This window comes from Protopterus annectens, chromosome 2.part0 (assembly GCF_019279795.1).
Source record: "Protopterus annectens isolate FY-2018-M chromosome 2.part0, PAN1.0, whole genome shotgun sequence".
Taxonomy (NCBI): Eukaryota; Metazoa; Chordata; order Ceratodontiformes; family Protopteridae; genus Protopterus; species Protopterus annectens.
The window spans coordinates 344,070,988-344,095,754 of record NC_056728.1 but is presented as its reverse complement, the minus strand read 5'-3'; the positions used below and the strand labels follow the sequence as shown (position 1 = coordinate 344,095,754).

Genomic DNA, 24,767 nt, shown 5'->3' with positions numbered 1-24,767 from the left:
GTTGTTGTTTGTCTTTTGACTTTTCCCAGTTAGGGGTCGCCACAGCGGAACTCCGGTCCGCTAATGATTGACAGTAGATTTTCATGAATGCCGAGGTGCCAGCTCGACATCTAACCTTCAAGGAAGGCACACCCATTTACGCATGTCTTTCAAACGCCACCCAAACGCGGGGAGGACATGCAGACTCCACACAGAAGGCACTCCCAGCACTCCAGCCAAGAATCGAACGGGAGAACCTCTTGCAGTGAGACAACAATGTTACCGCTGCACCACCGTGGCATAAACATATGAAATACAATCCATTAGCCATTTAGCTAAGGTGACTTTAGAGACAGGTTTTTCCCAATTTGTTATGGGCAAAGGAAACAAACAGTTGGTCAGTTTTCCTAAAATCCTTCATTCTATAAAGATAAAAATGAAACTGTCTATCTATATCCAAAAGGTGAAGCACATACTCCCCTTTATTGTAAAATTTTGGAAAGAAGACTGGCAAATTGATTACTTGGCTGATGTTTGTCTCAGAGGTTATCTTTGGTAGAAAAGGTGGATTGGTACGTAAGGTGATTCTATCTTTATGGAAAATCAAATAAGGTGGTTTTGAAGATGGTGCTTAGAGTTCAGAAAATCACCTAGCTGAAGTAGTAGGAACTAGAAAGATTGTCCTTCAAGAGAGACATTTGAGATCAGAATTGGCTGAAGGCTCAAAAAGAGGTTGAGCCAAGTTCTGCTACATAAGTGTAAAATCCCAAGGTGGAGTAGGATCTTTAATTGGAGGTCTAAGCAAGAAGATACCTTTAAGAAATGCTTTACATAACCTGCATGAAGCTAGAGGGAAAGCATTTTCTCCAGTGTGATAATTAGAGATGGCTGTTAGCTGAATTTTGATGGTGGAAAAACTAGCACCTCCTTAAAAAAAAAACAAAGCAAGAAAATCTAAAACAGCAGGAATGGGAGCAGTAAAGGGATCTGATTCTCTCTGTTGTGTCCAATAAGAAAATCTTTTCACTTTACTCTTGTATATTTTCCTAGTCAAACGTTTCTTGGAGGATATTAAAATTTGGCAAACTGCTGAAGAAAGTCTGGACTGTCTAGCCATCACTGGAAATGGGAGAAACCATGCAGTCAACTCGAGGCTTAGAATGTCCAAGTGACTCATTCGTGAGGCATGAGATACCAGATCTGGACTGGGGTCTGGGGTCCGGTGTCCAAGGAGGACATAGAAGGTGAGACCACAGAAAGGGGAACCAAACTTAGCAAGGTCAAACGACGGCAAAGAGGACAACTCTTGCTTTTCAACCAGAGTGCTTTATGATGAAATTTGAGGATTAGAAGTAGGGGGGGGGTAAACATACAGAAGAATGGAGGACCAAACATGGATTACAGCGTCTCTCTGTGACTCCCTCTGAGGAGGAATTAGGGCAAAAAATCTGCTGCACTTGTTGTTGATGGGAGAGGGAAAGAGATCGCTGCAAGGTTGACCCATTGACAAAACAATCTTTCCACCACTGTATGGTTCAAAGTCCACTCATGAGGCATCAGAATAGTCCTGCTGAGCTTGTAGGCAAGAATGTTGGATTTCCCTGGTATGTGCATTGCTAGAAGAAAACAGTTGGAGAAGACTGTCCACTGCCAGACTCTCATTGCTTCTCTGAAAAGGGGGGGTAGGACCTGGTTTACCCATTTGTTGATGTACCATACCACTGATATATTTTCTGCCTGGATAGCAATAGTCACTAGAGAAAGAGAGTTCTGAAAGGCCTGCAATGTTAAAAGGCCCACTCATACCTCTAAGATGTTTATATGTAAATTGGTCTCTTCTAGGGACAAAGCGCCTTGAAGAGTTGTTCCCAAGAAATGCCCCCCCCCCCCAGATGTGAGGCATCCATGGTGAATATGACCCTTGGGGGAAGAAAAATAAAGGGATGTACCTGCCAAACCTCATTGGACTGAATCCAGCAAAATAGGGAGTCTCTGCAAACCTGAGAAAGGTTTATAGGATGGTTCAAAGCCTGTCAAAGAATTGACCAGTGGACTGCTAGAATCCATTGGAAAATCCACATGTGAAGATGAGCAGTTGGTAGCAGGGAAATTGCCTCAGCCATTGACCATAACGTTTCAAGAACCAATTTTGCTGGGGAAGAAGGGTGTAGGAGAATCTGACTGACATGAAAATTCAAGGTGTGTACTCTGCTTTGTGGAAGAAAGGCCAACTGATTGATTGTGTCCAGGCGAGCTCCTATAAACTCTAAGACTTGAACTAGCTAAAGACAGGACTTGGGGAGGTTGACTGTGATCCCAAAGAACTGACACAACTGGAGTAAGTAGCCCCTGACTTTTTTGAGAAGATGCCTTGCTGAGGTGAGGAAGAGCCAGTCATCCAAATAAGGAAACATTCTGAATCCAAGCAATCTGAGATGAGCTGCTACCACTGCCATACAATTGCTGAACACCCTGGGGGCTGTGGTCAGTCCAAAGGGCAGGGCTCTGAACTGGTAATGACATGCCCACAGTTGAAGTGCAAATATCTCTGAGAGCAACTGTTCAACTTGATGTGACAGTATGCATATTGAAGATCTGTGGAGCACATCCAATCATCCTTCTGTATAAGAGGCAGTATGGACTGATTCGTAACCACCCTGAACTTGGAATGAATCTTTACAAACTAATTTAAATAACTGAAATCCAAAATGGGCCTCACGTCCTCCCTAACCCAATTCAAATGCAACCTGGACAATTGGATGAGGAGCAGGAAATTCATCCCTGGTTTGGCACCTATGTCTCTAATGGACACAAGCAACCTGTAAATGGTTCATCTCCCAGGCCCTAGCTTGTAAATGTTTCAATGCCAAAGCCCCTGCTTACACTTATCAAGGGTATCAGAACTTGTTAGAGATTTGGGACGCGTGGCTAAGCTTAAAAAGGCCCCTGTGATCATTAGTCTAGTAAACACTTACGAACCTATGAAGCATAAATGAGCTTTCCAAACTTGTCCATCACCCTAGACTCTCTATTAGGAGGATAGACAGAGAAGCTCTGTTCAACCAGCTCCATTTTTGTGGCTACCGCAACAACTATGGCATCTACAGGAACTACCTTACTCTAAAAAGGCCTGTCTTTGGGTGGAGCAAGGATCTTGTGCGGGAGACAGGGAACTGGTTCTACAGAAACTGGCTCCTTCCATGCCCAGCAGGAGATAAGATTAATAAGGTCATCTGCTGGGGGCATAACCCAAGACAGAGATGGGTCAGACCTGAAGGCTTCTTGGAATAGAGACTCCTCCTGGGAAGAGGGTTTGGAGGACCAACCAACTTTCTGGTGAAAGATCTCTAGAATGTCTGTGAAGCAGATGTCTTCTGGTAATAATCTGGTGGACCCTTCCCCTTCATCAAAGTCAGTGTCTTTGGTCAGGGATTTCTGTGGAGAATCTAAGTACCTCCTCTTACTGAATCTCTTCTGAGGAACCTCTTCAGTGGGATGGTCTGGAGAGGTATCGAAAGAAATGGGAAATTCCTGAAGTGGAACTGTCTGGAAGCTCATATGGGCCAGCTGTCCCTGTGGAACAGGCAGATGAGGCTCAGACGCTGGATCCAAAGGGTGGATGAGGTAAGGATCCAAAAAAGTAAGAGTCAAAAGAATTCTCAGATGAGAAAACACCCTCTCCACCACCACAAAGACCGAGGAACCAGGAAAAGCCATACTCAACCACACCAGAGCCATAACTCCTAGTGCTGCCAAGCTCCGACCCTGCCTGTACCTCTTATCAGAGGGAGGAGTTTGACACAAGCTGTCCAGCACCTAGGCTCTAACGGGAAGTGATGGCTCCAAGACTCTTGGAGTTGAAGGCATCCCCACCCAGATTCAGCACTGATGCTTCAGCTCTGAGACTCATCCTACTCAAGGGGAGTTGGCACTGAACGAGTCAGAGACATAGTCAGAGTAAAAAAAGAAGCTATCTTTAGAAAGGGTACAGAAGAAAACAGAATGAAAGTAGAAAGAATAGTAAATTCTATTTCTACTCACAAAAAACATAACACAACCCAGAGCTCGAGAGAGCACAATCCACATCTGAACTGTTTGAGCGGCAAATGAGATCTGAAGTAATGCAGCAGTGAGAGGCATTATGGGTAAGGGAAGAAGCTCGAGAGTCAGATCCAAGAGTCTGAAAGAAATGCAGCCGAGCTGGATCTGAGATCCATTTGTTGAGGAATGAATGAAAATGACCACATCAGATCAGTGGTACACATATCTTAACAGAATTGTAACACCCAAACATTCTTCTATTCCACGGCCCATGACAATCTTGTTTTTGGTGTTTTGTTTATGTCAGGGTGTGAATACTTATTTTTTTGATTGTTAATGGCATTATCCTTTCAGGGCTTAACTTCCATCTTTCTATTTGCATGAAAGCTCTGAAAGGCTTTTTGCCCAAATCTGCCTTTTAGTCAGCTCAGCTCGAGTTGCTTAATAGTTTGAGCACATGGAAGCTGCCCTGAAGCTTTGGAAGCTGGCTGGCTGCTATATACTATGCAGGATATAATCCATATTCCTAAGGCTACTAAAGCAGAGATCAATATGATAAACATCAAACAGTACACACTTGCACAAGTATTTTTAGCCTTTGACTGGAATTATAAGACTTGCTCTAAAGTTATTTCACAGTAAACTAAATTTTCAAGGATGGATGAGGCAACGATAAGTAGGTAGGGTAAAGTTAGCACTAATTTTGTCTAATAATATACTGATTATATTCCTGGGATCAGAATATGAGATATTATAAATGAGTTCAGTGCATCGCTGGACATTATTTCTTAATTTACTGACATCAGTGAAGAAAGATGCATAGTTTACTTTGGTATCTGTAGCAACCTTTAGCTCATACTCTGTTTTATATTTTCTACTAGTGATCTTAAGATCCCTGTCGGCATGTTTTAGTGTGGTCCTGAAATAGGGAAATAGGAATTTCTTACCACCTTTCATTTGTTTCTTTCTTTTGTTATACAGTTTATTAATATGGAAGATTATCAGGAATACTTATTCCTGAATTTATCATTGTAATTAGGGCTTTTGATGCAGCTGTTTGGGTGATGGTAAAAGCAGGAGGTGAATGCAGCAGCACTATCAGTAAGGTCCATTTGCGGGGATTGTAGGTACTTTTGAGTCGATCCTCTACAAGATGAAGTAGGTTTGCCCTGAAGAGGTTTCTAAAGATGGTTGTATTAGGTGATGTCTGGAACCACTAGCAAGGCATAGAAAATGATTGATTTGTGTCAAATTTGACCAGGGATGAGGAGAAGCTGTGTGGGGTACAGGCTAGGGATAGGTTGGTCATGGATATTATTGCCCCTAGATGGCAATTTTACAGTTTGTTCCAGTGCATTGGTATTAAAGTCTAGGAAACACTGAGCATATCCATTTTAGAGGTGTAAGTGTACCAAATTAACATTTGGGTAAATGAAGATCCCTAGCAAGAAAGTATTTAGTTTGATGTTTAACAACATAATAGTGTTAACAGGACATTAATAGGGATCCGAAGCTACCAATGAAGTAAAACTTGGTTTTAAGGGTGATTTGAGTTTCTAGGAGTTCCTAGCTTTGGATGCAAGTATTATGATGTGAGGTGATTGTACATCTGCCAAATACAGGCACCTTCCTACAGTCATCCAATGGCCTGAAAGCATGAAAAATGATAAACTCTGGTATACAGGGAGTGTTTTCATTGCAGTGAAATCATGGTTCTGTCACTGCAAAAACACGAATATGTTCAGATTGGAGGAGGGCTTTAAATTCTTGCATCTATTTAGACCCAAAGCACTGAGTAGTGCATCACCACTATGTCTGTACTTCAGTTCGAGTTTACTATGTAGGAATGTCCAGAAAAGGGAGTTTGCCTAAAAAGGAACCATGGAAGCAGCAAAACCTTTAGCCAGTATGTAGAAGCTCTGAGATGAGAAATGCAAGCCACCACTGTTAAAACAGGAAGTCTTATCTAACATCTAATCCAAGCCCAACACATATCAGATCTCCTTAGAATGATATCAACTGCTTAGCCAATTGTTAAAGCCAGTTATCTTACACTGTCATATAGACATCATTCTTGATGAAGGCAAGATACTACTCATGTCCTTTGATATCGCTAACACATGCATGATAAGTTCCATCAAGCGTCTCTTAATGTCTGAGTGGAGTACCTTATATCATTCACTTCCACATGGGCCACCACTACACTGCCACCACTACACTGTAGCCATATTTGTCTTGTACTAATGGACCTTAGGTATATTGAGTCATCACAGTTCCTGGTACTGGACAAGCAGCTTACAGTCCCACTGTCTTTGCCCAGTTTGGTTAGCGTAGAGTCTGTATGGTTAACTATTAGGGTTCCCTGTTGCTAAAACAGTTCCTTTGCATGGAGGCATGCCCAGTAGGCTTTATGGACTTAGGCCTGCTTTTCTGGTGATTCTTGAGCGACCTGCGTGGATATGCAGTATGAGTGAGTGGAGGTGTAGCAAGAGTTGCATTGCGTGCTTGAAGTTGGGATCTTTTAGAGCATGTTCTAGAAGAGTTTGGCAAATTTTTCTTTACAGCCTTAGCATAAGTTATTTTCCTAGTGGTATGTTGTGATTTATATAGGGCTGTGCCAGTATGATTCTTACTGACATTGGACTGATATAAGAGGCTTTCCATCATGTTTTCTTTTTCTTTTATATTTACATCTCTTACACATTATACTATTAATTGGTAGAAGCAGTCAACTGTCGGCAAGTATAAGGCAGTTGCTTCACTACCATAGAACATCTAATGTGATCAGTCTGGCAACAGATGGAGTAACAGCAGATTGCTGAGCCATGTTGCCAGACAGGGGAGAACTATGGTTGGCTGTAGTACTCAGGAGTTGGAAGGAGACTACTATAGCAGCCCCTGAGTATTCCTTTAGAAGTACTTAGGTTAAATGGTAGCTAATCTCACAATATTTAGTGAATGGACAGAATTAGTTTTGCCAAGAATGATGGCTAGTGATGATTTGCCTGTTGGCTACTTCTTGTACTAGTGCTGGTCTCACCACAGCCAAGTGCAACAAGGAATCAATATCCCTTTTCCAATTCTCTCACCAGAAGCAAAACTGTAGCACTAATCCCAATATAGTACCTGAGAGGAGGGTCTCAAAGGCTCTTTGGTGATCAGCAGTTTCATCCTTGATGTTGCAGGAGTCTATAGGCTTGTTGTAACCTTCTCTTGCCAGATGCCCAAAACAGCATGTACAGCATCTTAGCACAACAGAAAGACAAGCTAAACAATGCTCCAAAGTTAAAACTGAAGAGGTTTCCACCAAAGCAATGATCAGATCAATCATCTTGTGGTTCAGGGTTTGTATGCCACTGCATCATATATGACTCGAGTAAAATGCCATCATTTCTACACCAGCATTTCAGATTTCTCTCTAATACTGGCATCCACTTCATGTTCTCCTGCTTTTGTCATTCTTCTGCCTCTCTTTCACAATAAATGGAATATGATTAAAGAAGGAGATTTCCTCACTTTCTTAGCCAAACATTACTTCAAAGCGTTAATGAAATATGCCAAATGCCTAGTGGGCCAAATGCCTAGTGGGACTATTCTTGTCACCAAGCTAATCCTTGTTTCACTGCAATTTCTGTTTTTTATGTAACAAAAACTATAAGTTTCAAGACAGCATATAAACCATGGAAGGAAACCCTTCCTAGTGACCAGTACTTCACACTTTGGGCAACCTGCACATCAGTGTTGGTGGACTTTGTAGTTTGAGATCAGAACAAGTAGTTCCCCATATCCTACTTGACTCTGCCTAGAGATAACACTCCCCAACTTATCCCACGTTAATGCCTGTAAACAGGGTTCTACTACATCCTTCAGAATGCCAGAACACATGCAGATGAACCATCATGAGCAGTAGTGGCAGCTCTTTGGTCCACTTTGCTCCAGTGCAAGGTATCAACCTGTGGAGATGAGGTAGAACCTACAGGCTTGTGAGTTTATAAAAGCACCAGTGAGCCTAAGAAACATGGACTGAGTGGCAGGAGACTTAACAGGGTAAGCATACTGTCACATCAGTCACTCCCATTTAAAACAAAAGCAATGCAAAAAAAAAAAAAAACACCTTTAATAGCCTGCTTAATGCACTTATGCAAAAATGTTTCTTATTATATCAAAGCCTGACCCTTTTACAGAAGAGAAGAAGAGAAAGATGCACAGTTCTCAACTCTACTTCTAAAAATACACAATCATTTCTTATATTAAAAAGCCATGCCGACAGGTCTTCACACAAAGTCCCCAAAACACAGTAATGTACAAAACGTACACTAAAATACTGTCAGAAACTCCTCAGAAGTAAAATTAGTCTGACAGAAACAAATGACAAGTAAGTTGTCACAGCATGAACACAAGCACTACATGTCCTGCCATTGTGCCATAAACAAATAAATAAATACATACATACATACAGCATTTGCAAAAAGTGATACATTTCCACATCAAATAAACCACCACACTAGCTGAACCTTAAAATAGCGGTCCCAGACAGAAAACAGACAGCAGTTAAGAACTACTGGGTTTCTTAAAGGGACATATACACAAGGTAGAAGTAAAAGTAAAAAAAAATAATATGTATATTTATATGTATAAATATTTATTAAACACATTAAAAATAAATATTTTCTGTGTATAAGTGTTTCCCTAAAGGGGTCTCATTTGGCAGAAAAGAGTACTGGCTGCAGCTCTTATAAAGCCTCTGAGCTGCTTCTTTACACAGTGGCAAGAAAGCACTTAAGAGATTCTACTCTGATGGCTGATTTTCCCTCCTTAGGGCTGCGCAATCAGCAGTCAGTGTGGAAATGTGAGAGAGAGACACAGCTTTTGGAAGCTGGTCAGTTGTGTCTTGGGCAAGACACAATCCATATAGCCTAACGGGTACTGCAGTAGTGAGAATGATGAACATCTAAGGTGACCATGAGGCTTGAGGGAGTAAAAGAGGTAGAACACTTTGTAGGGTTAGCATTCTGAATGTTGGGACTATTAAGTATTTGTTTAGTTCAGACAGGTCTAGAATGGGCCTCTGGGTTCCTTCCTTTCTGAGCACCTGAAACCTTCTTGAGTAAAACTCTGTGCACTTCTCCTCTACTGGCACATTTTCTGTGGCTCATTGTCTTACCAAGCTCGTTAAGAAAAGTGGCGCTAAGACAGCTTGCTCTTTTAGAACAGGATGAAGACCCACAAATGTGTGTCTGCTTAAGAATTTCAATTTGTAACCCTATTCAAGAAAGTTCAGGATCAGTAGATCTTGGGGTTATCTTCTCCCACTCCTTTAAAAACAGAACCATTTTCTTCTTTTCTCGGCTTTTCCCGGTTAGGGGTCGCCACAGCGGATCACCGTCCGCTCATGATTGGCAGTGGAGTTTTACAGTGTCGAGTTGCCAGCCAGGCGGCCAACCTTCCACAGAAGGCACACACATGCACACACTCGTGCCTAGGGCTAATTTAGTGTGTCCAATCCACCTACAGCATGTCTTTGGGATGTGGGAGGAAACCAGAGCACCCGGAGGAAACCCACGCGATCACAGGGAGGACATGCAGACTCCGCACAGAAGGCACCCCAGCCGAGGATCGAACTGGAGAACCTCTTGCTGTGAGGCGGCAACGCTAACTGCTGCACCACCGTGGACAGAACCATATGACCCCCTATTTGTAAAGGAGGAGGAGAAGAAGAAATGTTCTTGTTTAAGCGCAGGGACAGCTGAAATGAAAGTTTCTGGAGAGGGGAATAAACAGCTTGCTAGAGTCATAGCTGTTCCCTCTGAAAGTTACAGCCTGAACAGCTGCCAGGCCTGTTCTTATGCTTTTGTGTCATTCTTTCCCAATCTTGACTTCTCCCCTTTCTGATCTTTGCCTTTTTCCTGCTATGAGAACAAAGAGCCACATTTTTAAATGGTAATTCCTGTTGAATGTTGGAGTCTGGAAATGAAAAAAATACTGGACCAACTGAATTGACTTTCCTTTTTCCTCTAGTCACGAACACTTTCTCAGCAGTGTCTGAAAAGTGGTGTCATTACCTAAACTGCATTAAGGAGCTGTGACTTAACACAATCTATCACAGGCTCCGTCTTCGGCCAAGCATGTTTCCAAATCACTGACCCTATAGTTGCTGCTTTGCATGATTCATCCAGTGAATCATAACCACACTTTTTGACATACTTGGCCACTTGACAAGAAAGGATGCACAAGTGTAACATCTCCTGCTTCAGGTGCCAGTCACTGATCCCCTCTCTGCCTTAATCCTTAGCTACTCCAGGAGTAAAACTTGGAACATAAGCATATATATCTGGCAGTTAAGGTCCAAAAGCCTAGTACCGACCTATGAACCTATAGGGGAATCTTTTCTTATCTGAAATTTCTTGAAGAAGGCTGAAACAAGACTGACAGAACTTTGTTCAGCATACAAATGCAGACAGACTGCAACAAGAAGGATGTGAAGACAGCATCCTCCAACAGCCCTCTGAACATCCAAATAGTAAGGAGTTACGTAAAGCCAAAAAGGGGAAGGTAAAGTTCTGGATGTCAGCCCTATGTTGTACTGTGTTTAGAAGGTATCTGCTTAGATCCATATTCAAATGCAATAATGATTCAAATCTTATTCAAATACTGCAATCAACTTGGTTGCATCAATTTATCTCACACACTGTTTAAGTACACCTTTAAACTGATGTAAGCTACCCATTGTCAGGTACTGCAATAATCTGCTCCTAATGATAATTATGCTTATACAATACATGACTCTATGCACTGCCTTTGTGCTTTGGGCCTAGGTCATGGTTGAAAGGGGTCACGCACCAGTGTACTTACCTGGTTAACAATTAACTAGCTAAATAAATAAACAAATAATAAAAATGACGGTTAACATCAGCGAAGACTATGCATGTTTGTCTTGTTAAAGAAGAAGAAAACAGAATTACATTGGAATAGTCTTGCTTTGTTATAAGTGACAGTTTTTTAACCAAAGAAAGGGTACAGAATGATCTGAGTCCATTTGAAGGAAAAAAAACATCTGTTGTCCACACTTTGCTATGAGGACAGAAAGAAGTAAAAGTCCTGAATAAAACTGTTGTTATAAACTCACATGGGGTAATTGGCTAGGCTTAAAATGGTCCACAAGGGCAATTAGCCTAGAACTAATCTATGAATCTATGAACCTATATGGCAAATAGGACCATTTCTGGTAGGCCCTACATTTGCACATTTTCTTGAGAAACACTTGCATCTAACTTCAACTTGCTGACCACTGTTATCTTCTTAATTGCAAACCTGAAACATGATTTGCTGCAAGATGTAGGCTGAGTAGAAATGCTGTATCCCAGATTCTGATACTCCACTGCACAGCTAAATTAGGTATAACTGTCCACTGTGATTTTCCTTGCGTATTTATAATTTTGTTAACTAGGCTAGCTCCACATCACAAAGCACATTCTCAGCTGTGACCTCAGGAGAAAAAAATAAATACAGATTCTTTATGTAAAACAAGAAGATGATACATACAAAGTTAACATTGTTCTGTGTCTCCAATGATATTACGTTTTTAAAGTACAAAGTAAACTAGGTCCGTCATGTTAAATATAAAGAAATCAGCACTGACTTGACAACAAAATAAGACTTCCATATTGTTCTGACTGAAATTTGCTTTGAAAAGCTATTATTGTCAGTGAACTGCTTTCAACTCTTAACATTAACATAAAGATACTTCCTGCTAATTTCACCTGCCTTATACTAGTAGACTGCTGAGGTGGGGTCCCCAGGCACAATCAGGAAATATCTGTTAAACACTGTATCCTAGATGGGGGATAAATTTTGCTAAGACTGTACACAAAGAATAAATTCATTCTTTATGTACTGCGGAATAGGAATTCTATCCAGTGGATTTTTTCTTGGATCCATAGGTAATGCCACTAAGTCTTCTTCATATGGAGTCTTGCATGAGTTAGCAGAAGGGAAGGAGGCAAAAAGAAATTAACCCTATCACTGAAGAAAACTGCCTTTCTGGGATCTCCTGTTGCCAGGCAAAGTGGGGATTGTTTGAATCTCTCCTTGCTTGTCATGGATAGGAGAAATCTACAGTAGGATTAAATTTACAATTATCCATACAAACATTATTGATATTGAGGGGTTTAAAGATGATTGTTTTAGATTTTATCATTAAACCCAGAGTCTGAAAGAGGGAAGTGGTCTATTCTGTGGGGTGACAACAGTTTTGTTGCCTCTGCCTCACTTTTAAACAGTCATCCAGATAGGAAAATGGTAATGTTTTGTTTAGTAGGACACGCAAACACCAGAGCTAAACATTTGTTGAATACTTTGGAGGTTGTACACAGGCCAAATGATAGAGATAAAAACTGAATGTGATGCTGTGTTATCTGGGATCTTAGGTACTTCCTGAGAGAAAGTCGGCATTTGAAGGTAGAAATCTTCAGTGTTTAAAGTTGCCATGTAATAATTTTACTCCATAGAAGAAGGAAAAAAGTGTCAACAGATCCAAAAGACTAAAATATTTTGCATCTGTGATCTTGCTCAGATCAGATTATTTTTTTTGATCCCTCCACTGTCCTTCATTGTACCGGCCAGACAGCCCAGTACCTGTTCTTGCCAGGTTTACCAGCTCTCTACTTGCCCCACCCCACAAGACTTTAATCCAGGTTCGCTGAGGCCATTCATGGAACTAGGCATCCGAGGGCTTGGTATGTCTGTGCATCCACTGGGGGGGGGGGGTGGGTACTTATGACCTACATATTTTTCCTCCCTTCCCTTGTGGACCTAATGGTATACCTGGGGGGGTGGGCAGTTGTATGGTGTGTCACCCTGACTCTGCAGCAGCTTATCTGTGTCTCCACCCTATACCCCTCTTTAGGCATGCCTACCAATGTGCCTTACCCTAGCCTGAACCAGTGATCGACAGGCACTGTAAATGTCCATAGGTCTGCCGACCCTAGGATTGAAACACTCATCCGTCCCTGCTGCTCCATCAGTAGCCCAAGCTGCTAACTGCTAACTGAACCCAACTCAGATGACTGAATCAAATCAAGAAAATGGAGCTAATGATGAAGGTGCTAGTTCCAGGGTGCCTTTTCCTGAGGGGTAGGGGCAGCAGTAGATGAATACTTAGAAGAGTTTCTTTCTGAATCCCTTACCCGAGGATGGCAGATCGAGAATTTTTGGTATGGTTTTTAGATAAGAAAATTTAGGTCCAAATGGTCGACAGGTAACATTGCCAATTAAGGGTCCCAGCAGTCCACACAAGATAATCTGTACACTTCAGTGGCTAGGCAAAGTCAAATTGCTCCTTCTTTTACTTCTGGAAAGGTGGAACTATGTGACCAAGACCTTAATTTGGACCAATTTTTGGCCTCCATGGCAGTGAGTTAGAGTGAGAGTCCCACTCTTCCTGGTTCCCACATCATGACATATGTTCCCTTGAGTATTAAAGAAAAATCTATTGGGGGACTATTATTTATTTATTTATTTTATTTATTTATTTTACATTTGTTAACCGGGCTAGTCTGGCTGGATACATGTCCATTTTCAGCAGAGGCCCGAGGAGAAAAGCTCCACTATCAGACTAAGACACTACAGTTTACGAAGTCACTAATTAACTAACTATAAAAATAATGTAATAAGGCAAAATACAAATGCATATACAGTTTTCCTGGACTAGTCTGACTAGATGACAATTAAAATTCAGTCAAGGGGCTGAGGAGAAAAGCTCCAGTATCATAAAAAACAATTTAAAGTTAAAAAATATCACTAGTAACTAGTCATGACAACAAATCAGGTATTGGCTAAAAGCATGAAAACGGTTAATATACAGTGTTAAATATGCAGGTTAGTAGTGTAACAGATATTATGTAGTTAGAGATAAGGAAAAGGCAGAAATGAAGTAAACAGAATGTGGAAAAAAAATACAGTTTCTGTTTGGTACAGGTATTATGGACTTAGTAAGGCTAAGGAGTAGCCAGTAGGGAAAGGAGAGGGGGAAAACAAAGATAGTGAAAAATGCAAAAGGTAGCAGGATTATAGGAGGTCAGCTAAAAGAAGCAAGAGACAGAAAAACAGATGGTCAGAGGGGGAGTCAAACAGAAATTTGAACAAAAGAGTGATGGTACAAAAAATGGGACTGTGGAAGTCAGTTTAAGTTAGAACAGAAGAGCAAAAGTACACAGGAGCAGACTGGAGAGAGTAATAAATTTGCTGAGCTCAGTCAGGATTGGAGCAGGGGCATAGCCAGTGAATTAGTAGGTGAGTTTTTATCTGTTTTCTGAAAAGGTGACATGAGCCTAGGGAGGTCAGTTCTGTGGGAAGTTTATTCCAATAAGAACCGACAGTGTTTGCAAATAAGGAATCACCTGATTTATTATGAGATTTCAAAGTAGTCACTAGTAGCTTGTTGGCTGATCTAAGTGTAGTGAGATTTTTATAAGGTGTATTGAGTTTATTTAGTATGGGTGTGTTGGAGGGGTAATGTAGAATTTTAAAAGTGATGATTAGTTGCTGTAGGAGTATTAGGTTTGGAAGTTCAAGCCAGTTTAGTTTCTTTAAGTTAAGACAGTGATGAGTTTGGAATAGAGAGCCAGTGGCAAATCTGGCTATACTGTGGTAGGCGGTATTCAGTTTCTGAAGATTAGCTTTAGATATGTTGATAAAGGAAGGAGAGGCATACAATAATGTAGAAATGAGGTGAGTTTGGGCGAGCCACTCGGGAAGTAGCAGTAAGAAAGGGCTTAAGTCTGTAAAGGGCACCAATCTTTTTATTGACTGACTTGATAGTTAAATCAATGTGATAGTCAAAATTTAGCTGATTGTCTATGGTGACGCCTAGCAGTTTAGTGGAATAGTCAGGTTTGATGACAGTGCCATTACAGGATACAATGGAAAAAGTGATTGAGGTGGATTTAGAGGTTGGGGTGAAAAGTAGAAGTTTGGTTTTTTTGGGATTTAGGAGGAGACAGATATGTTGAAACCATTTTTCTGCTGCAGTGAAGACCAATTGGGTAGCAGAGTGGAGTTCTGCTGGGGAAGAAGCAGAGCAGATGAGAGTGGAATCATCTGCATACTGTATACAAGTGGATGTCGGGAGGGAAGTGGGCAGGTTATTTATGAAAATAGAGAAAAGTAGGGGACCTAGGATGGATCCTTGTGGGACGCCAATAGTAACTGGGAGTTGAGAGGATAGATGGCTGTCCCAGAGGACTGCTTGTTTTCTATTAGTCAGGTATGAGTCGAACCACTGTAATGCTTGTGAATCAAGTGAGAGGGATTGTAAGGTATCGAGGAGAAGTTTATGGTTGACCATATCGAAAGCTTTTGAGAGGTCCAAGAATAGTGCAGAGGAGAACAGGTTGTTATTGCGGTTTTTATTGATAGAGTCAGTGAAGGAGAGAAGGGCAGTTGAAGTACTGTGGTAGGGTCTAAAACCATGTTGTGAGTCTACAAGCAAGTTGTTATTCAAGAGATAATGTAGAAGTTGATGGTGAATGCAGCGTTCCATTATTTTGGATAGAGGAGATAGAAGGGCAATAGGCCGAAAATTGGAGAGTTCGTTGGAGTTTCCTCCTTTATGGAGGGGAATAATATGGGAGATTTTCCAACAGGATGGGATTTTGGATTCAGTTATAGTTCTGTTTATTAAGATGGAGACTGGGTAGGCTATTTCGGTTGCAGCTAGTTGCAGATATTCAGCTGGAAGCTTGTCTGCAGAAGGGGTGCAGGGTTTGAGTTTAGATAGTAGTTTACGTATATAGGTTGTTGAGACGGTATTAAACTTTAGCATGTGGGTGCTGTTTTTAGTGGGGGTAATTTGGAGGGTTGGGGGGGGGTCATGGTGCTTGCAAGTGAGGTGACTGTTTGAGAGAAGAAGTTGTTGAAAGTGTTGGCTATTATGTTAGGTTGGGTTTGTGCTAGGCTAGCTGGGGTAGGTGTTTTGGTGTTGCCTGGATGGAGTAGTTTGTTTATTCCTGACCAAAATTGTTTTGGGTTTTGGTGTTGGTTTTGTTGGTATTGAAGGTGGTAGTTTTTCTTGTCCAGATAGGTAAGCTTCTTTGTTTTGTTTCTCAGATGTTTGAAGTTTTGATGGTCAATTGGGTTTTTTGTGGACCTCCATTTAGACCATAGTTTATTTCTAGCTCGCATAGTTTGTTTAGTTGTTTTAGAGAGCCATGGGGCTGCTTTGGAACTGACTCTGACTAAGCGGGATGGGGCATGCTGGTTTAGAATTTGTAGGAAGGTATTGTTGAAATGGGTTACTGCTTCATCTATTGGGAGGTATTTTAGAGTTGACCAGTTATATTCCTTGAGTTCATTTTGAAAGGATGCTAAGTTGAATTCTGTTTTGTTGTATTTGGTACGATAAGTAGTTAGTTTGGGATTGTTGAATTTTTGTTTAGTGATAAAGGTAAGGAGGTGGTCGCTGATATTGTCAGGGAGTATTCCTGTTTTATAGGAGAGGGGATTGTTGTTGGTCAGTATCCAGTCTAGAATGGTTTGTTTGTGGGTGGATTTATTTATTCTAGTAGGGGAGTTGATGGTTTGATGAAAGTTAAAGAGATTAAGGTGAATGGTGGGTGTGGGGGATATGCAGGAGTTCCAGTCAATGTTGAAATCACCTAAGATTATGGTTTCTTGGGGAAAGCTACAGGAGACCCAGCTTAGGATATTTTCTAGGGTATTGATGTTCTTGCCTGGGGGGATGTAGGAACATATTATGTTTATAGCCTTGGATTTATTAACTTGGAGTTTGGTACAAAGTATTTCAGCATTTGCTGGGAGGGGGGCAAGGAGTCAATTAAGGCTACCTGAAGTTGGGATTTGTATAGGAGGGCCACTCCTCCGCCCTTTTTATTAAGACGATCTTGCCTTAAGGTGCTATAGCCTGGGGGAGTGAATTCGTTGTCTTTGGTACTGGGTTTAAGCCAGGTTTCAGTGAGACAGAGGATATCAAAGGCATAGAAATCAATTAAGGCATGGAGTTGTGTGACTTTGTTGTTAATGCTACGAATATTTAGGTGAGCAATAGAGAGGGAGTCAGTGGAGAAGGGTGAGCTAGTATAGTTAGCAGTTTGGTTTGAAGGGGTGTGATTGAGGAGGGTATTGGGACCGGGGTTGGGGTGGATGTCCCCATGTATCAGTAAAAGTGTTTGTGTGGTTTGAAAGACTTTTGTGTATTTAATGGGTATTAGATAGAACCGTTTGGAGGTTGTGAATCTGTAATGGTGTACTTTATGGTAGAGAGGGGGAAGGTAGGGACAGGTTGAAAGTATATTAATATGAGTTTGGTCAGGTAGAGGAAGTGTAGTTGTAGTATGTTTGGCTAATACAGGAGCTTGGCTAAGCCTAAGATGTTCGTAGGAGGTAAGAGTGTAGTAGTAAAGCAGGATGTTAAGGAGAAGAAGAGGAAAGATTGAGTTAAGGGTTAAAGGCATGTTTTTATAGAGTGTGAGGCTAGTAAGTGTAGGACTGCACGGTATATAATAATAGGGTGAGGTAGTTTAGATATGATTCTGGAGAGAGGGTGTGGTTTTAGGAGTAAGGAGTTAATTGGTAGATGTACAGGAAATAGTGATAGGTAGTTAGCTAATTAGGGGTGTGTCTAAGTAAGTTTAAAGGTAGGACCCCTGGGGGTGGGTGGGAATTGGGGGTAGGGTGGGGAGCGGAGTGAGCGTAGCGAACGGAGCGGGGAAGAACAGGACGACCAGTTGCAGAAAACAATCAGGCAAGAAGAGAGAAACAGGTGTAAAGGTAAGGGTGAGCTCAACAGTAGAGAGTTTGAGGAGATTGTATGGTAAGTGGGGGGTAAATGAAATAGTACTGGGTAAGATAGAGTGGGGATGGGATAAGATAGATAGACTACATAGACATTTTTGACTTAATTGATACAGAAGGCATTCAGAGAGTTGCAGAAAACAATCAGGCAAGAAGAGAGAAACAGGTGTAAAGGTAAGGGTGAGCTCAACAGTAGAGAGTTTGAGGAGATTGTATGGTAAGTGGGGGGTAAATGAAATAGTACTGGGTAAGATAGAGTGGGGATGGGATAAGATAGATAGACTACATAGACATTTTTGACTTAATTGATACAGAAGGCATTCAGAGAGTTGCAGAAAACAATCAGGCAAGAAGAGAGAAACAGGTGTAAAGGTAAGGGTGAGCTCAACAGTAGAGAGTTTGAGGAGATTGTATGGTAAGTGGGGGGGGTAAATGAAATAGTACTGGGTAAGATAGAGTGGGGATGGGATAAGATAGATAGACTACATAGACATTTTTGACTTAATTGATACAGAAGGCATTCAGAGAGTTGCAGAAAACAATCAGGCAAGAAGAGAGAAACAGGTGTAAAGGTAAGGGTGAGCTCAACAGTAGAGAGTTTGAGGAGATTGTATGGTAAGTGGGGGTAAATGAAATAGTACTGGGTAAGATAGAGTGGGGATGGGATAAGATAGATAGACTACATAGACATTTTTGACTTAATTGATACAGAAGGCATTCAGAGAGTTGCAGAAAACAATCAGGCAAGAAGAGAGAAACAGGTGTAAAGGTAAGGGTGAGCTCAACAGTAGAGAGTTTGAGGAGATTGTATGGTAAGTGGGGGGGGTAAATGAAATAGTACTGGGTAAGATAGAGTGGGGATGGGATAAGATAGATAGACTACATAGACATTTTTGACTTAATTGATACAGAAGGCATTCAGAGAGTTCTAGAGTCAGAAAACTCAGGGTCAAAAGACCTTGCTGCAGATCTTGCTGCCCTAGGCAAAAAGCTTTCACCAAAACAATCGTTAATAGCTGGGATAGTTGGATACTGGGCTTTAATGTTTAAATGGCCACCCTCATTGAAAAAGACTCCAGTCAGGAACTTCCCTTGTTAACTTATTCCCCTTCAATTTGGGAATTGTACCATATACAGGGAGAATACTCTTGAGCATGGTATGATCAGCAATTCAGAAAGTTAAAAACAACAGAGAAGTCAATTTGATGGAATCAGCGATACCCTGGCATCTGGCTGGTCATAACCCTGGACCAGCCTAATATTGTGGGAAATGCTAAACTTACTGGCAGTCAGTCCAACCTTATATATTGCTGGGTTTTTAATAATGGAAAATGTTCCTGGTCTGCTTGCAGATTTGCACATCTTTGTTCCCATTGTGGGAAGAATCATTCTGCTGCCAGATGCTGGTTTAAGATCTTGCAAACATCTTCAAGATTTGACACAGGTTCAGTTGATAACTCCTCCAATCCAAGGCAGGATATATCACCCAGAGGCAGGCCTCCTGTTTGTGGATTAAGAGGCAGCTCTTCTCATGAGCAATATCCTGAATCAGGTTGTATCATTCCCCAATTAGGGTAGTTAAGCTTGTGGAAGAGCTACTCAATTACCTCAATAAGGAGATTATTCAATTCCTCATCAACGGGAATATGTCAGGTTTTCCCATAAGGTCCTCTGCTGTTTGGGATTCAAAAACAGTATTTTTTGAACCCAGGTCTCCTGGTTCACAGTTAGGGCGTTATCCCTCTAAACCACCAGAGAGGCTACATAAGACAAAATTTAGAACTTGTCCTATGTCCAATCCTATTCTGCTACTTAAACAATACTGGAATACCAGTTGTATTTAAGGATACTCTCTATACAGTCTTGTTTAAGACAAGTTGATCCATAACTTGAGGCATGCTTGCTTTGGTGGAGTAAGCTTCCCTTGCAGCATCAGAAGAAATTCCATTGTATCACCTACTGAAATGTCTACAACATCCAATGCAAACCAGAAAATGGCCCTAAAACATACCTCCTATGGGCACTGGGACAGGTTACGGAAAAACAGAGGAAGTATTTCCTTAAAAAATCTATTTTTTACCCTTTTCTGGATCAATAAGAGCGTCTTCTTCTGGCTGGCCAAATAAGAAATATCGTATCACAACATCAATAAGAAACTTACCTCTAACACTTGCATTGTAAGATTCTGTTCCAAGCTATACAAGCTTTCTCAAAAAATTTCTATCATGACAGCCCTTAATTTGGTACTAAAACTACATTTCAGTGCGTGGACTCCTGTTTTACTCACTGTAGCATCAACTTTTCAATTCAATTAGTAATATTACTAGTAGGAGTAGACACATTTTCTTGAATCAGCACTGTGCCCTATCAGCTAAGGTACTAGATGTGTAAACCTTTTTTTCTCTGTATTTTTCTAGTACCCTTGAATCCTTATCAAAGTGAAATGTCAGAAGGGCATTTCTGTTTTGTTTTGGATTAAAAGCAGAACAATAAAGAGTAGCACAATTAGGTTGTGTGTTTTATGTAAATTTTGCCTACACTGAGGTCTTTTAAGCATCCTGTCAGATTTTTTGGGGCAACAACCTAATCAACTTTACTTTTAAAACTTTCTTAACAGTATAATAAAGTGAAGACACTGCCCATTTTGCATCTGGGAGTGTCATCGCTTTTCTGTATTCCTTCAGGTGAAAAGTGAGTTCATACAAACTGACTGAAAATTCATCCAAATTACTAAATGTATGTATAAAAGAAATGTCTTTGGGTGGAGACCCCAGGATTGAGAGGGAAAATTCTATCAGAATCATATAAACAATTAAAAACATTTTACAACTGAGAATAAGAATGAATATGTTCATCACCACAATGTGTCAGGCAGAAGGTGTTGTTTTCCACTTCCTTCTTGAACCAACCATCACAAATCGCTGCAATGAATCATGTATCTGTGCTCTATCCATATGCCAAAGTCAGTCTAATGAAGGCATCACAGAGTTCTCTACTACATTAATCCAGTTTACTAATTAGTGTTAAAACATTCTCTAATAAAGTTTTTAAATGCAAAAGGAGAAAGGCGCAAAACGCAAAGCCCAAATCCGATGATAGTATGGAAAGCCTCTGCTGAAGAAAAAAATAGTGAAGTGATGGCACCATTCCGTGCTGACACCTCCACACTCAGCACAATCTCTGTCTCGGAGAATAAGAAAACAAATATTAATGAAGACACCACTAAGGTGTCATTTTCTTGCAGCACAAAGGTCAGTGACGAAAACAACGGCACTTCAAAATTGATTAGATGTCCTTATGTTGTAAGTCATCTGGGAAATAGTACCCTCCATCATGAAAAAAATATCTACATTTTTAAAACTTCCGTGCCTCCTCCTTTGACATTCACCTGCATTAAAGACTAGATCTCTTTTGTCTCATTTTTCTTTAACCCCCCCCCCTTTATCCATTTTTAAAATGGAGTTGAAATAGAATACCCCTAGACACAAACCTGTAGTTTAAAAACTCTCAGTAGTGTACCTCAATCATAAAATCATCAAAATCAACACCATCATCATCATCACCCCCCCTTCCCCATTTTCTATGGTCAGGATGTAGCATCAAATTTCACAACATCTCACTTCAGAGCTACTCTTCTACCGTTGACAATCATGCCAAAATGTTACAGATATTCTCTCAGATTATCCATCCTCATCTTAACTGGACATCCCTGCTCCCTCTTACCTTTTCAAAGTTTCTCCCAAATCTACTTTACTAATTCATCTTCTGATGCTGCTTTCCTGCACATGTGACTAAACCACAATAGTGCATAATCCTTGATCAGCTCTTAAACTAGACCTACTCTGGCATCATCATGTCTTCAACTGCAGCACAGTGTACATCTTTCTCCTGTCTTGGGCACTTCACTTCCATTACCTTAAGCTTCCTCGGCTGTTTTGCCTACACTGTACACGTTTTTGTGCCATAGAAAAGCACTGATCTCACCACTATTTTGTACACTTTACTTTTCCGGATCTTTGGCATTCCCGTCACACACTGCTGCTTACAATTTCTGCCAGTTGTCTGCAGCACCTCGGATTCTAGCTCTGACTTCCTCATTCAGGTTTCCCTTTCCCTCAAAACACCTCCTAGTTACTTTAAGGTGTTACCCTGTTCCACTACTTCTCCTTTATCTAATTTCTCAGTTTATGATTCCCCCCATTTGCTGCCCTACTCATTGTCTTATCTATACTCAGTGTCATCCCATGTGCCTTCAGTTTTGCATTTCTACACCTTCTCATTTGCTGAAGTTCCTGTTCAGAATCTGCTTGTAGTACCACATTGTCAGCATACAACAGTTTTGTTAATCTGTCTCCTCTGACCTGTTTCCTAATGTAGTCCATCACCATTATGAACAGCAATGGGCTCACAGTTGGACTCTGATGCATACCCACTCCCACTGGGAACCCCTCCGCAAGTCCAAACACTGCTGTGTCCTTGTACATAGCCTGCACCAGTTCCATCAATGCTTATGGTACTTTGAACCATCTCATCACTGCCCAAATCAGCTTTCTTGGAACACAGTCATCTGTTTTATACACGCCAAGGAATGTCCATTTAAACTTTTTTTTATAATTTCTGACTTATTCTCTATTACTTGTTTCACTGTGCAAATCAGGTTGGCTGTACTGCATCCAGACCTGAATTTGAACTGCTCATCTCCCAGTTCACTTTTTATTATAGTATTCTGTATATTCATTTATCTATCATCCTTCTCCAGCACTTCTACCCAGAGTGACAAGAGTTTGATACAATTATACTGCTCCATTATGAAAATTCTATTTGTTTTTGTACTATGGCACTAGAATGCTTTTTTCCCCAGTCATCTGGGATAGGATTTTTTTCTTTGTATGGCAATAAGTAAAACCAGGATCCATTTCTCCCATAATTCATGCAAAATCTTGATCATACCTCTAAATGGCTTTACTTAATCCTGCTGTTTTCCCCAACTTTTGTTTTCCTCGGTGCTCTCTGTTTTTTTTCTAGGATAAGTTCTTGTTGATCTCTCATTGTAGGTTCTGCATGGAGCAGTATAACATCTGTGGGTGATTTCCTTCATTTAGAATTGTTAAAAGTATTCCTTTCATCTGCCTTTGACTGAAATTATATACAGATCTCTAAAGAAAAGTAATAAATGCCAAATGAGCAGTACCCAAAATACAGGCAAAATTGCCCCAATGGAGATGCAAGGTGTGGGCCTCCTGGTGAAGCTAGCTATACATAAATGTGCCTCACACTCCTACAAAGGTTCATATAGTTGGCGCTGCACTCTTTACAGGTAAAATAGTATTGTCAATACATTCAGACTATGATGAAGATACACACGATGGGTACAATCCAAATGGTATGACTACTGTATGGCAATCCTCCTCAAAGGAAATAATTGCTAAATCAATGAAGGACCTGTGGCTGATCCACCTCTCTAATGTTTTGCTGAGATGTCGCACAGGCAATATGGTTATATATACTGTTTAATCTGCATGGATAATATTTCATCTGGGTGCCTACAGAGTCATTATTCTACATGTTTAACAAAGAATTACGGTCAGTAAAACATAAAAGCCAGGACCTATGCACACAATTGGCCACAGTCAACTAAAAACCTCAAGCAAGAAGTCAAATTCTTAGAGCTATAAGATAGCAAACTATCTGGAAACCAGTTTAAAAGAGAATGCATTACCCATGGTATATTTACCTTGAGTTATACACTACAAAAGAAAAGCAAACCAATCTGCATGTTAAAGTCAAAGAAAGATTTAAGCAATGTCACATTTTAGCAATAATTACAGTTTACGCTGTTGGTTTCTTGTTCTCTCTATTTTATGCCTTATTCACAAAAATTCACATTGCAATGTGCAGAAAAAAAAAAAAAAAAAAAAAATTTAAAGAGAATTCTTTCTGATTAACATAAATGTGACACAAATTACCCAATTTACCTCATGTACTCTCTCTGAAGAGATTTCTGCTCTGTGTTTCTTGAACTCTTCATTTATCTTCTGTCTTGCAGCTAGTACAAAGATTTACATTAGCATTACATAAAATATGTTTAAGCATAATGCCATTAAGCTCTTACAGCAGTCAAGCAATATGTATGTTTGCATTTTTCATTTTTCTGGGCCATGGCATACAACTTTTTTTGTTAGTGCCTACTCATTTCAAAGCAAGCCAAGTGCAGCCTTTGAAAAAGACACACACACTGCAAGATCTTAGCATTCCTAATGAAACCAGCTCCAATTTACAGCCACTTACCTTACAGCTGATCAATCGTTGCGACACTATTCCTTCAGCACCATATTTCACAAAATACATGCAGTAAATCTGACAATTCTGAAACCAGACCAGATTTGGTGATCTGGATTAAGTAGCAGAAAGTTGAAGAAAAAGGCAACTTTCAGGGGAGATGCTGCTGTTATAGAAAAATATTATGCCTCATGTTTATTCATTACTAAATACATATTCATTTGTAGTTTATTCACAAATGAGTCAAATAAAATGTTTATTATAGGTTTAGGTCAAGGGAAAGCTGAAAAGCAGATGCATAATTATGCAAGATATATTTTCGTCTAAGTAGTAGCCTTATATTTTAAGTGCTTTACAACTGTATTCTCTCTATTAGCAAACTATAGTGTACTGACAGATAACTGAAGGCAAAGTAAGTGCTGAAGGAGTCAGGGTATGTTATGGTATGTTATGTTGGTAAGTCTAGTTTCAGAAAGTTAATGAATTGTGGCTGGTATCTGTGGGAATCAGATTAATCAACAGCACACTCTGGCCTTCTCAGACTGGAGGCTGAGTTTTTGCAAGGCTCTCTGTGAGATAGTGCGGACTGGTACTGAATTTTACTAGGCTGAAGAACAATACATTTTAACACAGGTGGCTCATGTTTTGAAACACATATT

The 24,767-nt window shown here is 40.5% G+C and overlaps 1 protein-coding gene across 2 annotated transcripts in view; it reads right to left on the bottom strand.

Moving 5' to 3' along the window:
• The window catches only part of LYRM7 (LYR motif containing 7), a 262,162-nt gene that overhangs the window by 131,310 nt on the left and 106,085 nt on the right, over nt 1-24,767 (bottom strand). For both annotated transcript variants that reach the window (XM_044060811.1, XM_044060812.1), the window contains exon 3: nt 23,805-23,875. In XM_044060811.1, the coding sequence (XP_043916746.1) occupies nt 23,805-23,875 (71 nt within the window). The remainder of the gene's footprint in view (nt 1-23,804; nt 23,876-24,767) is intronic.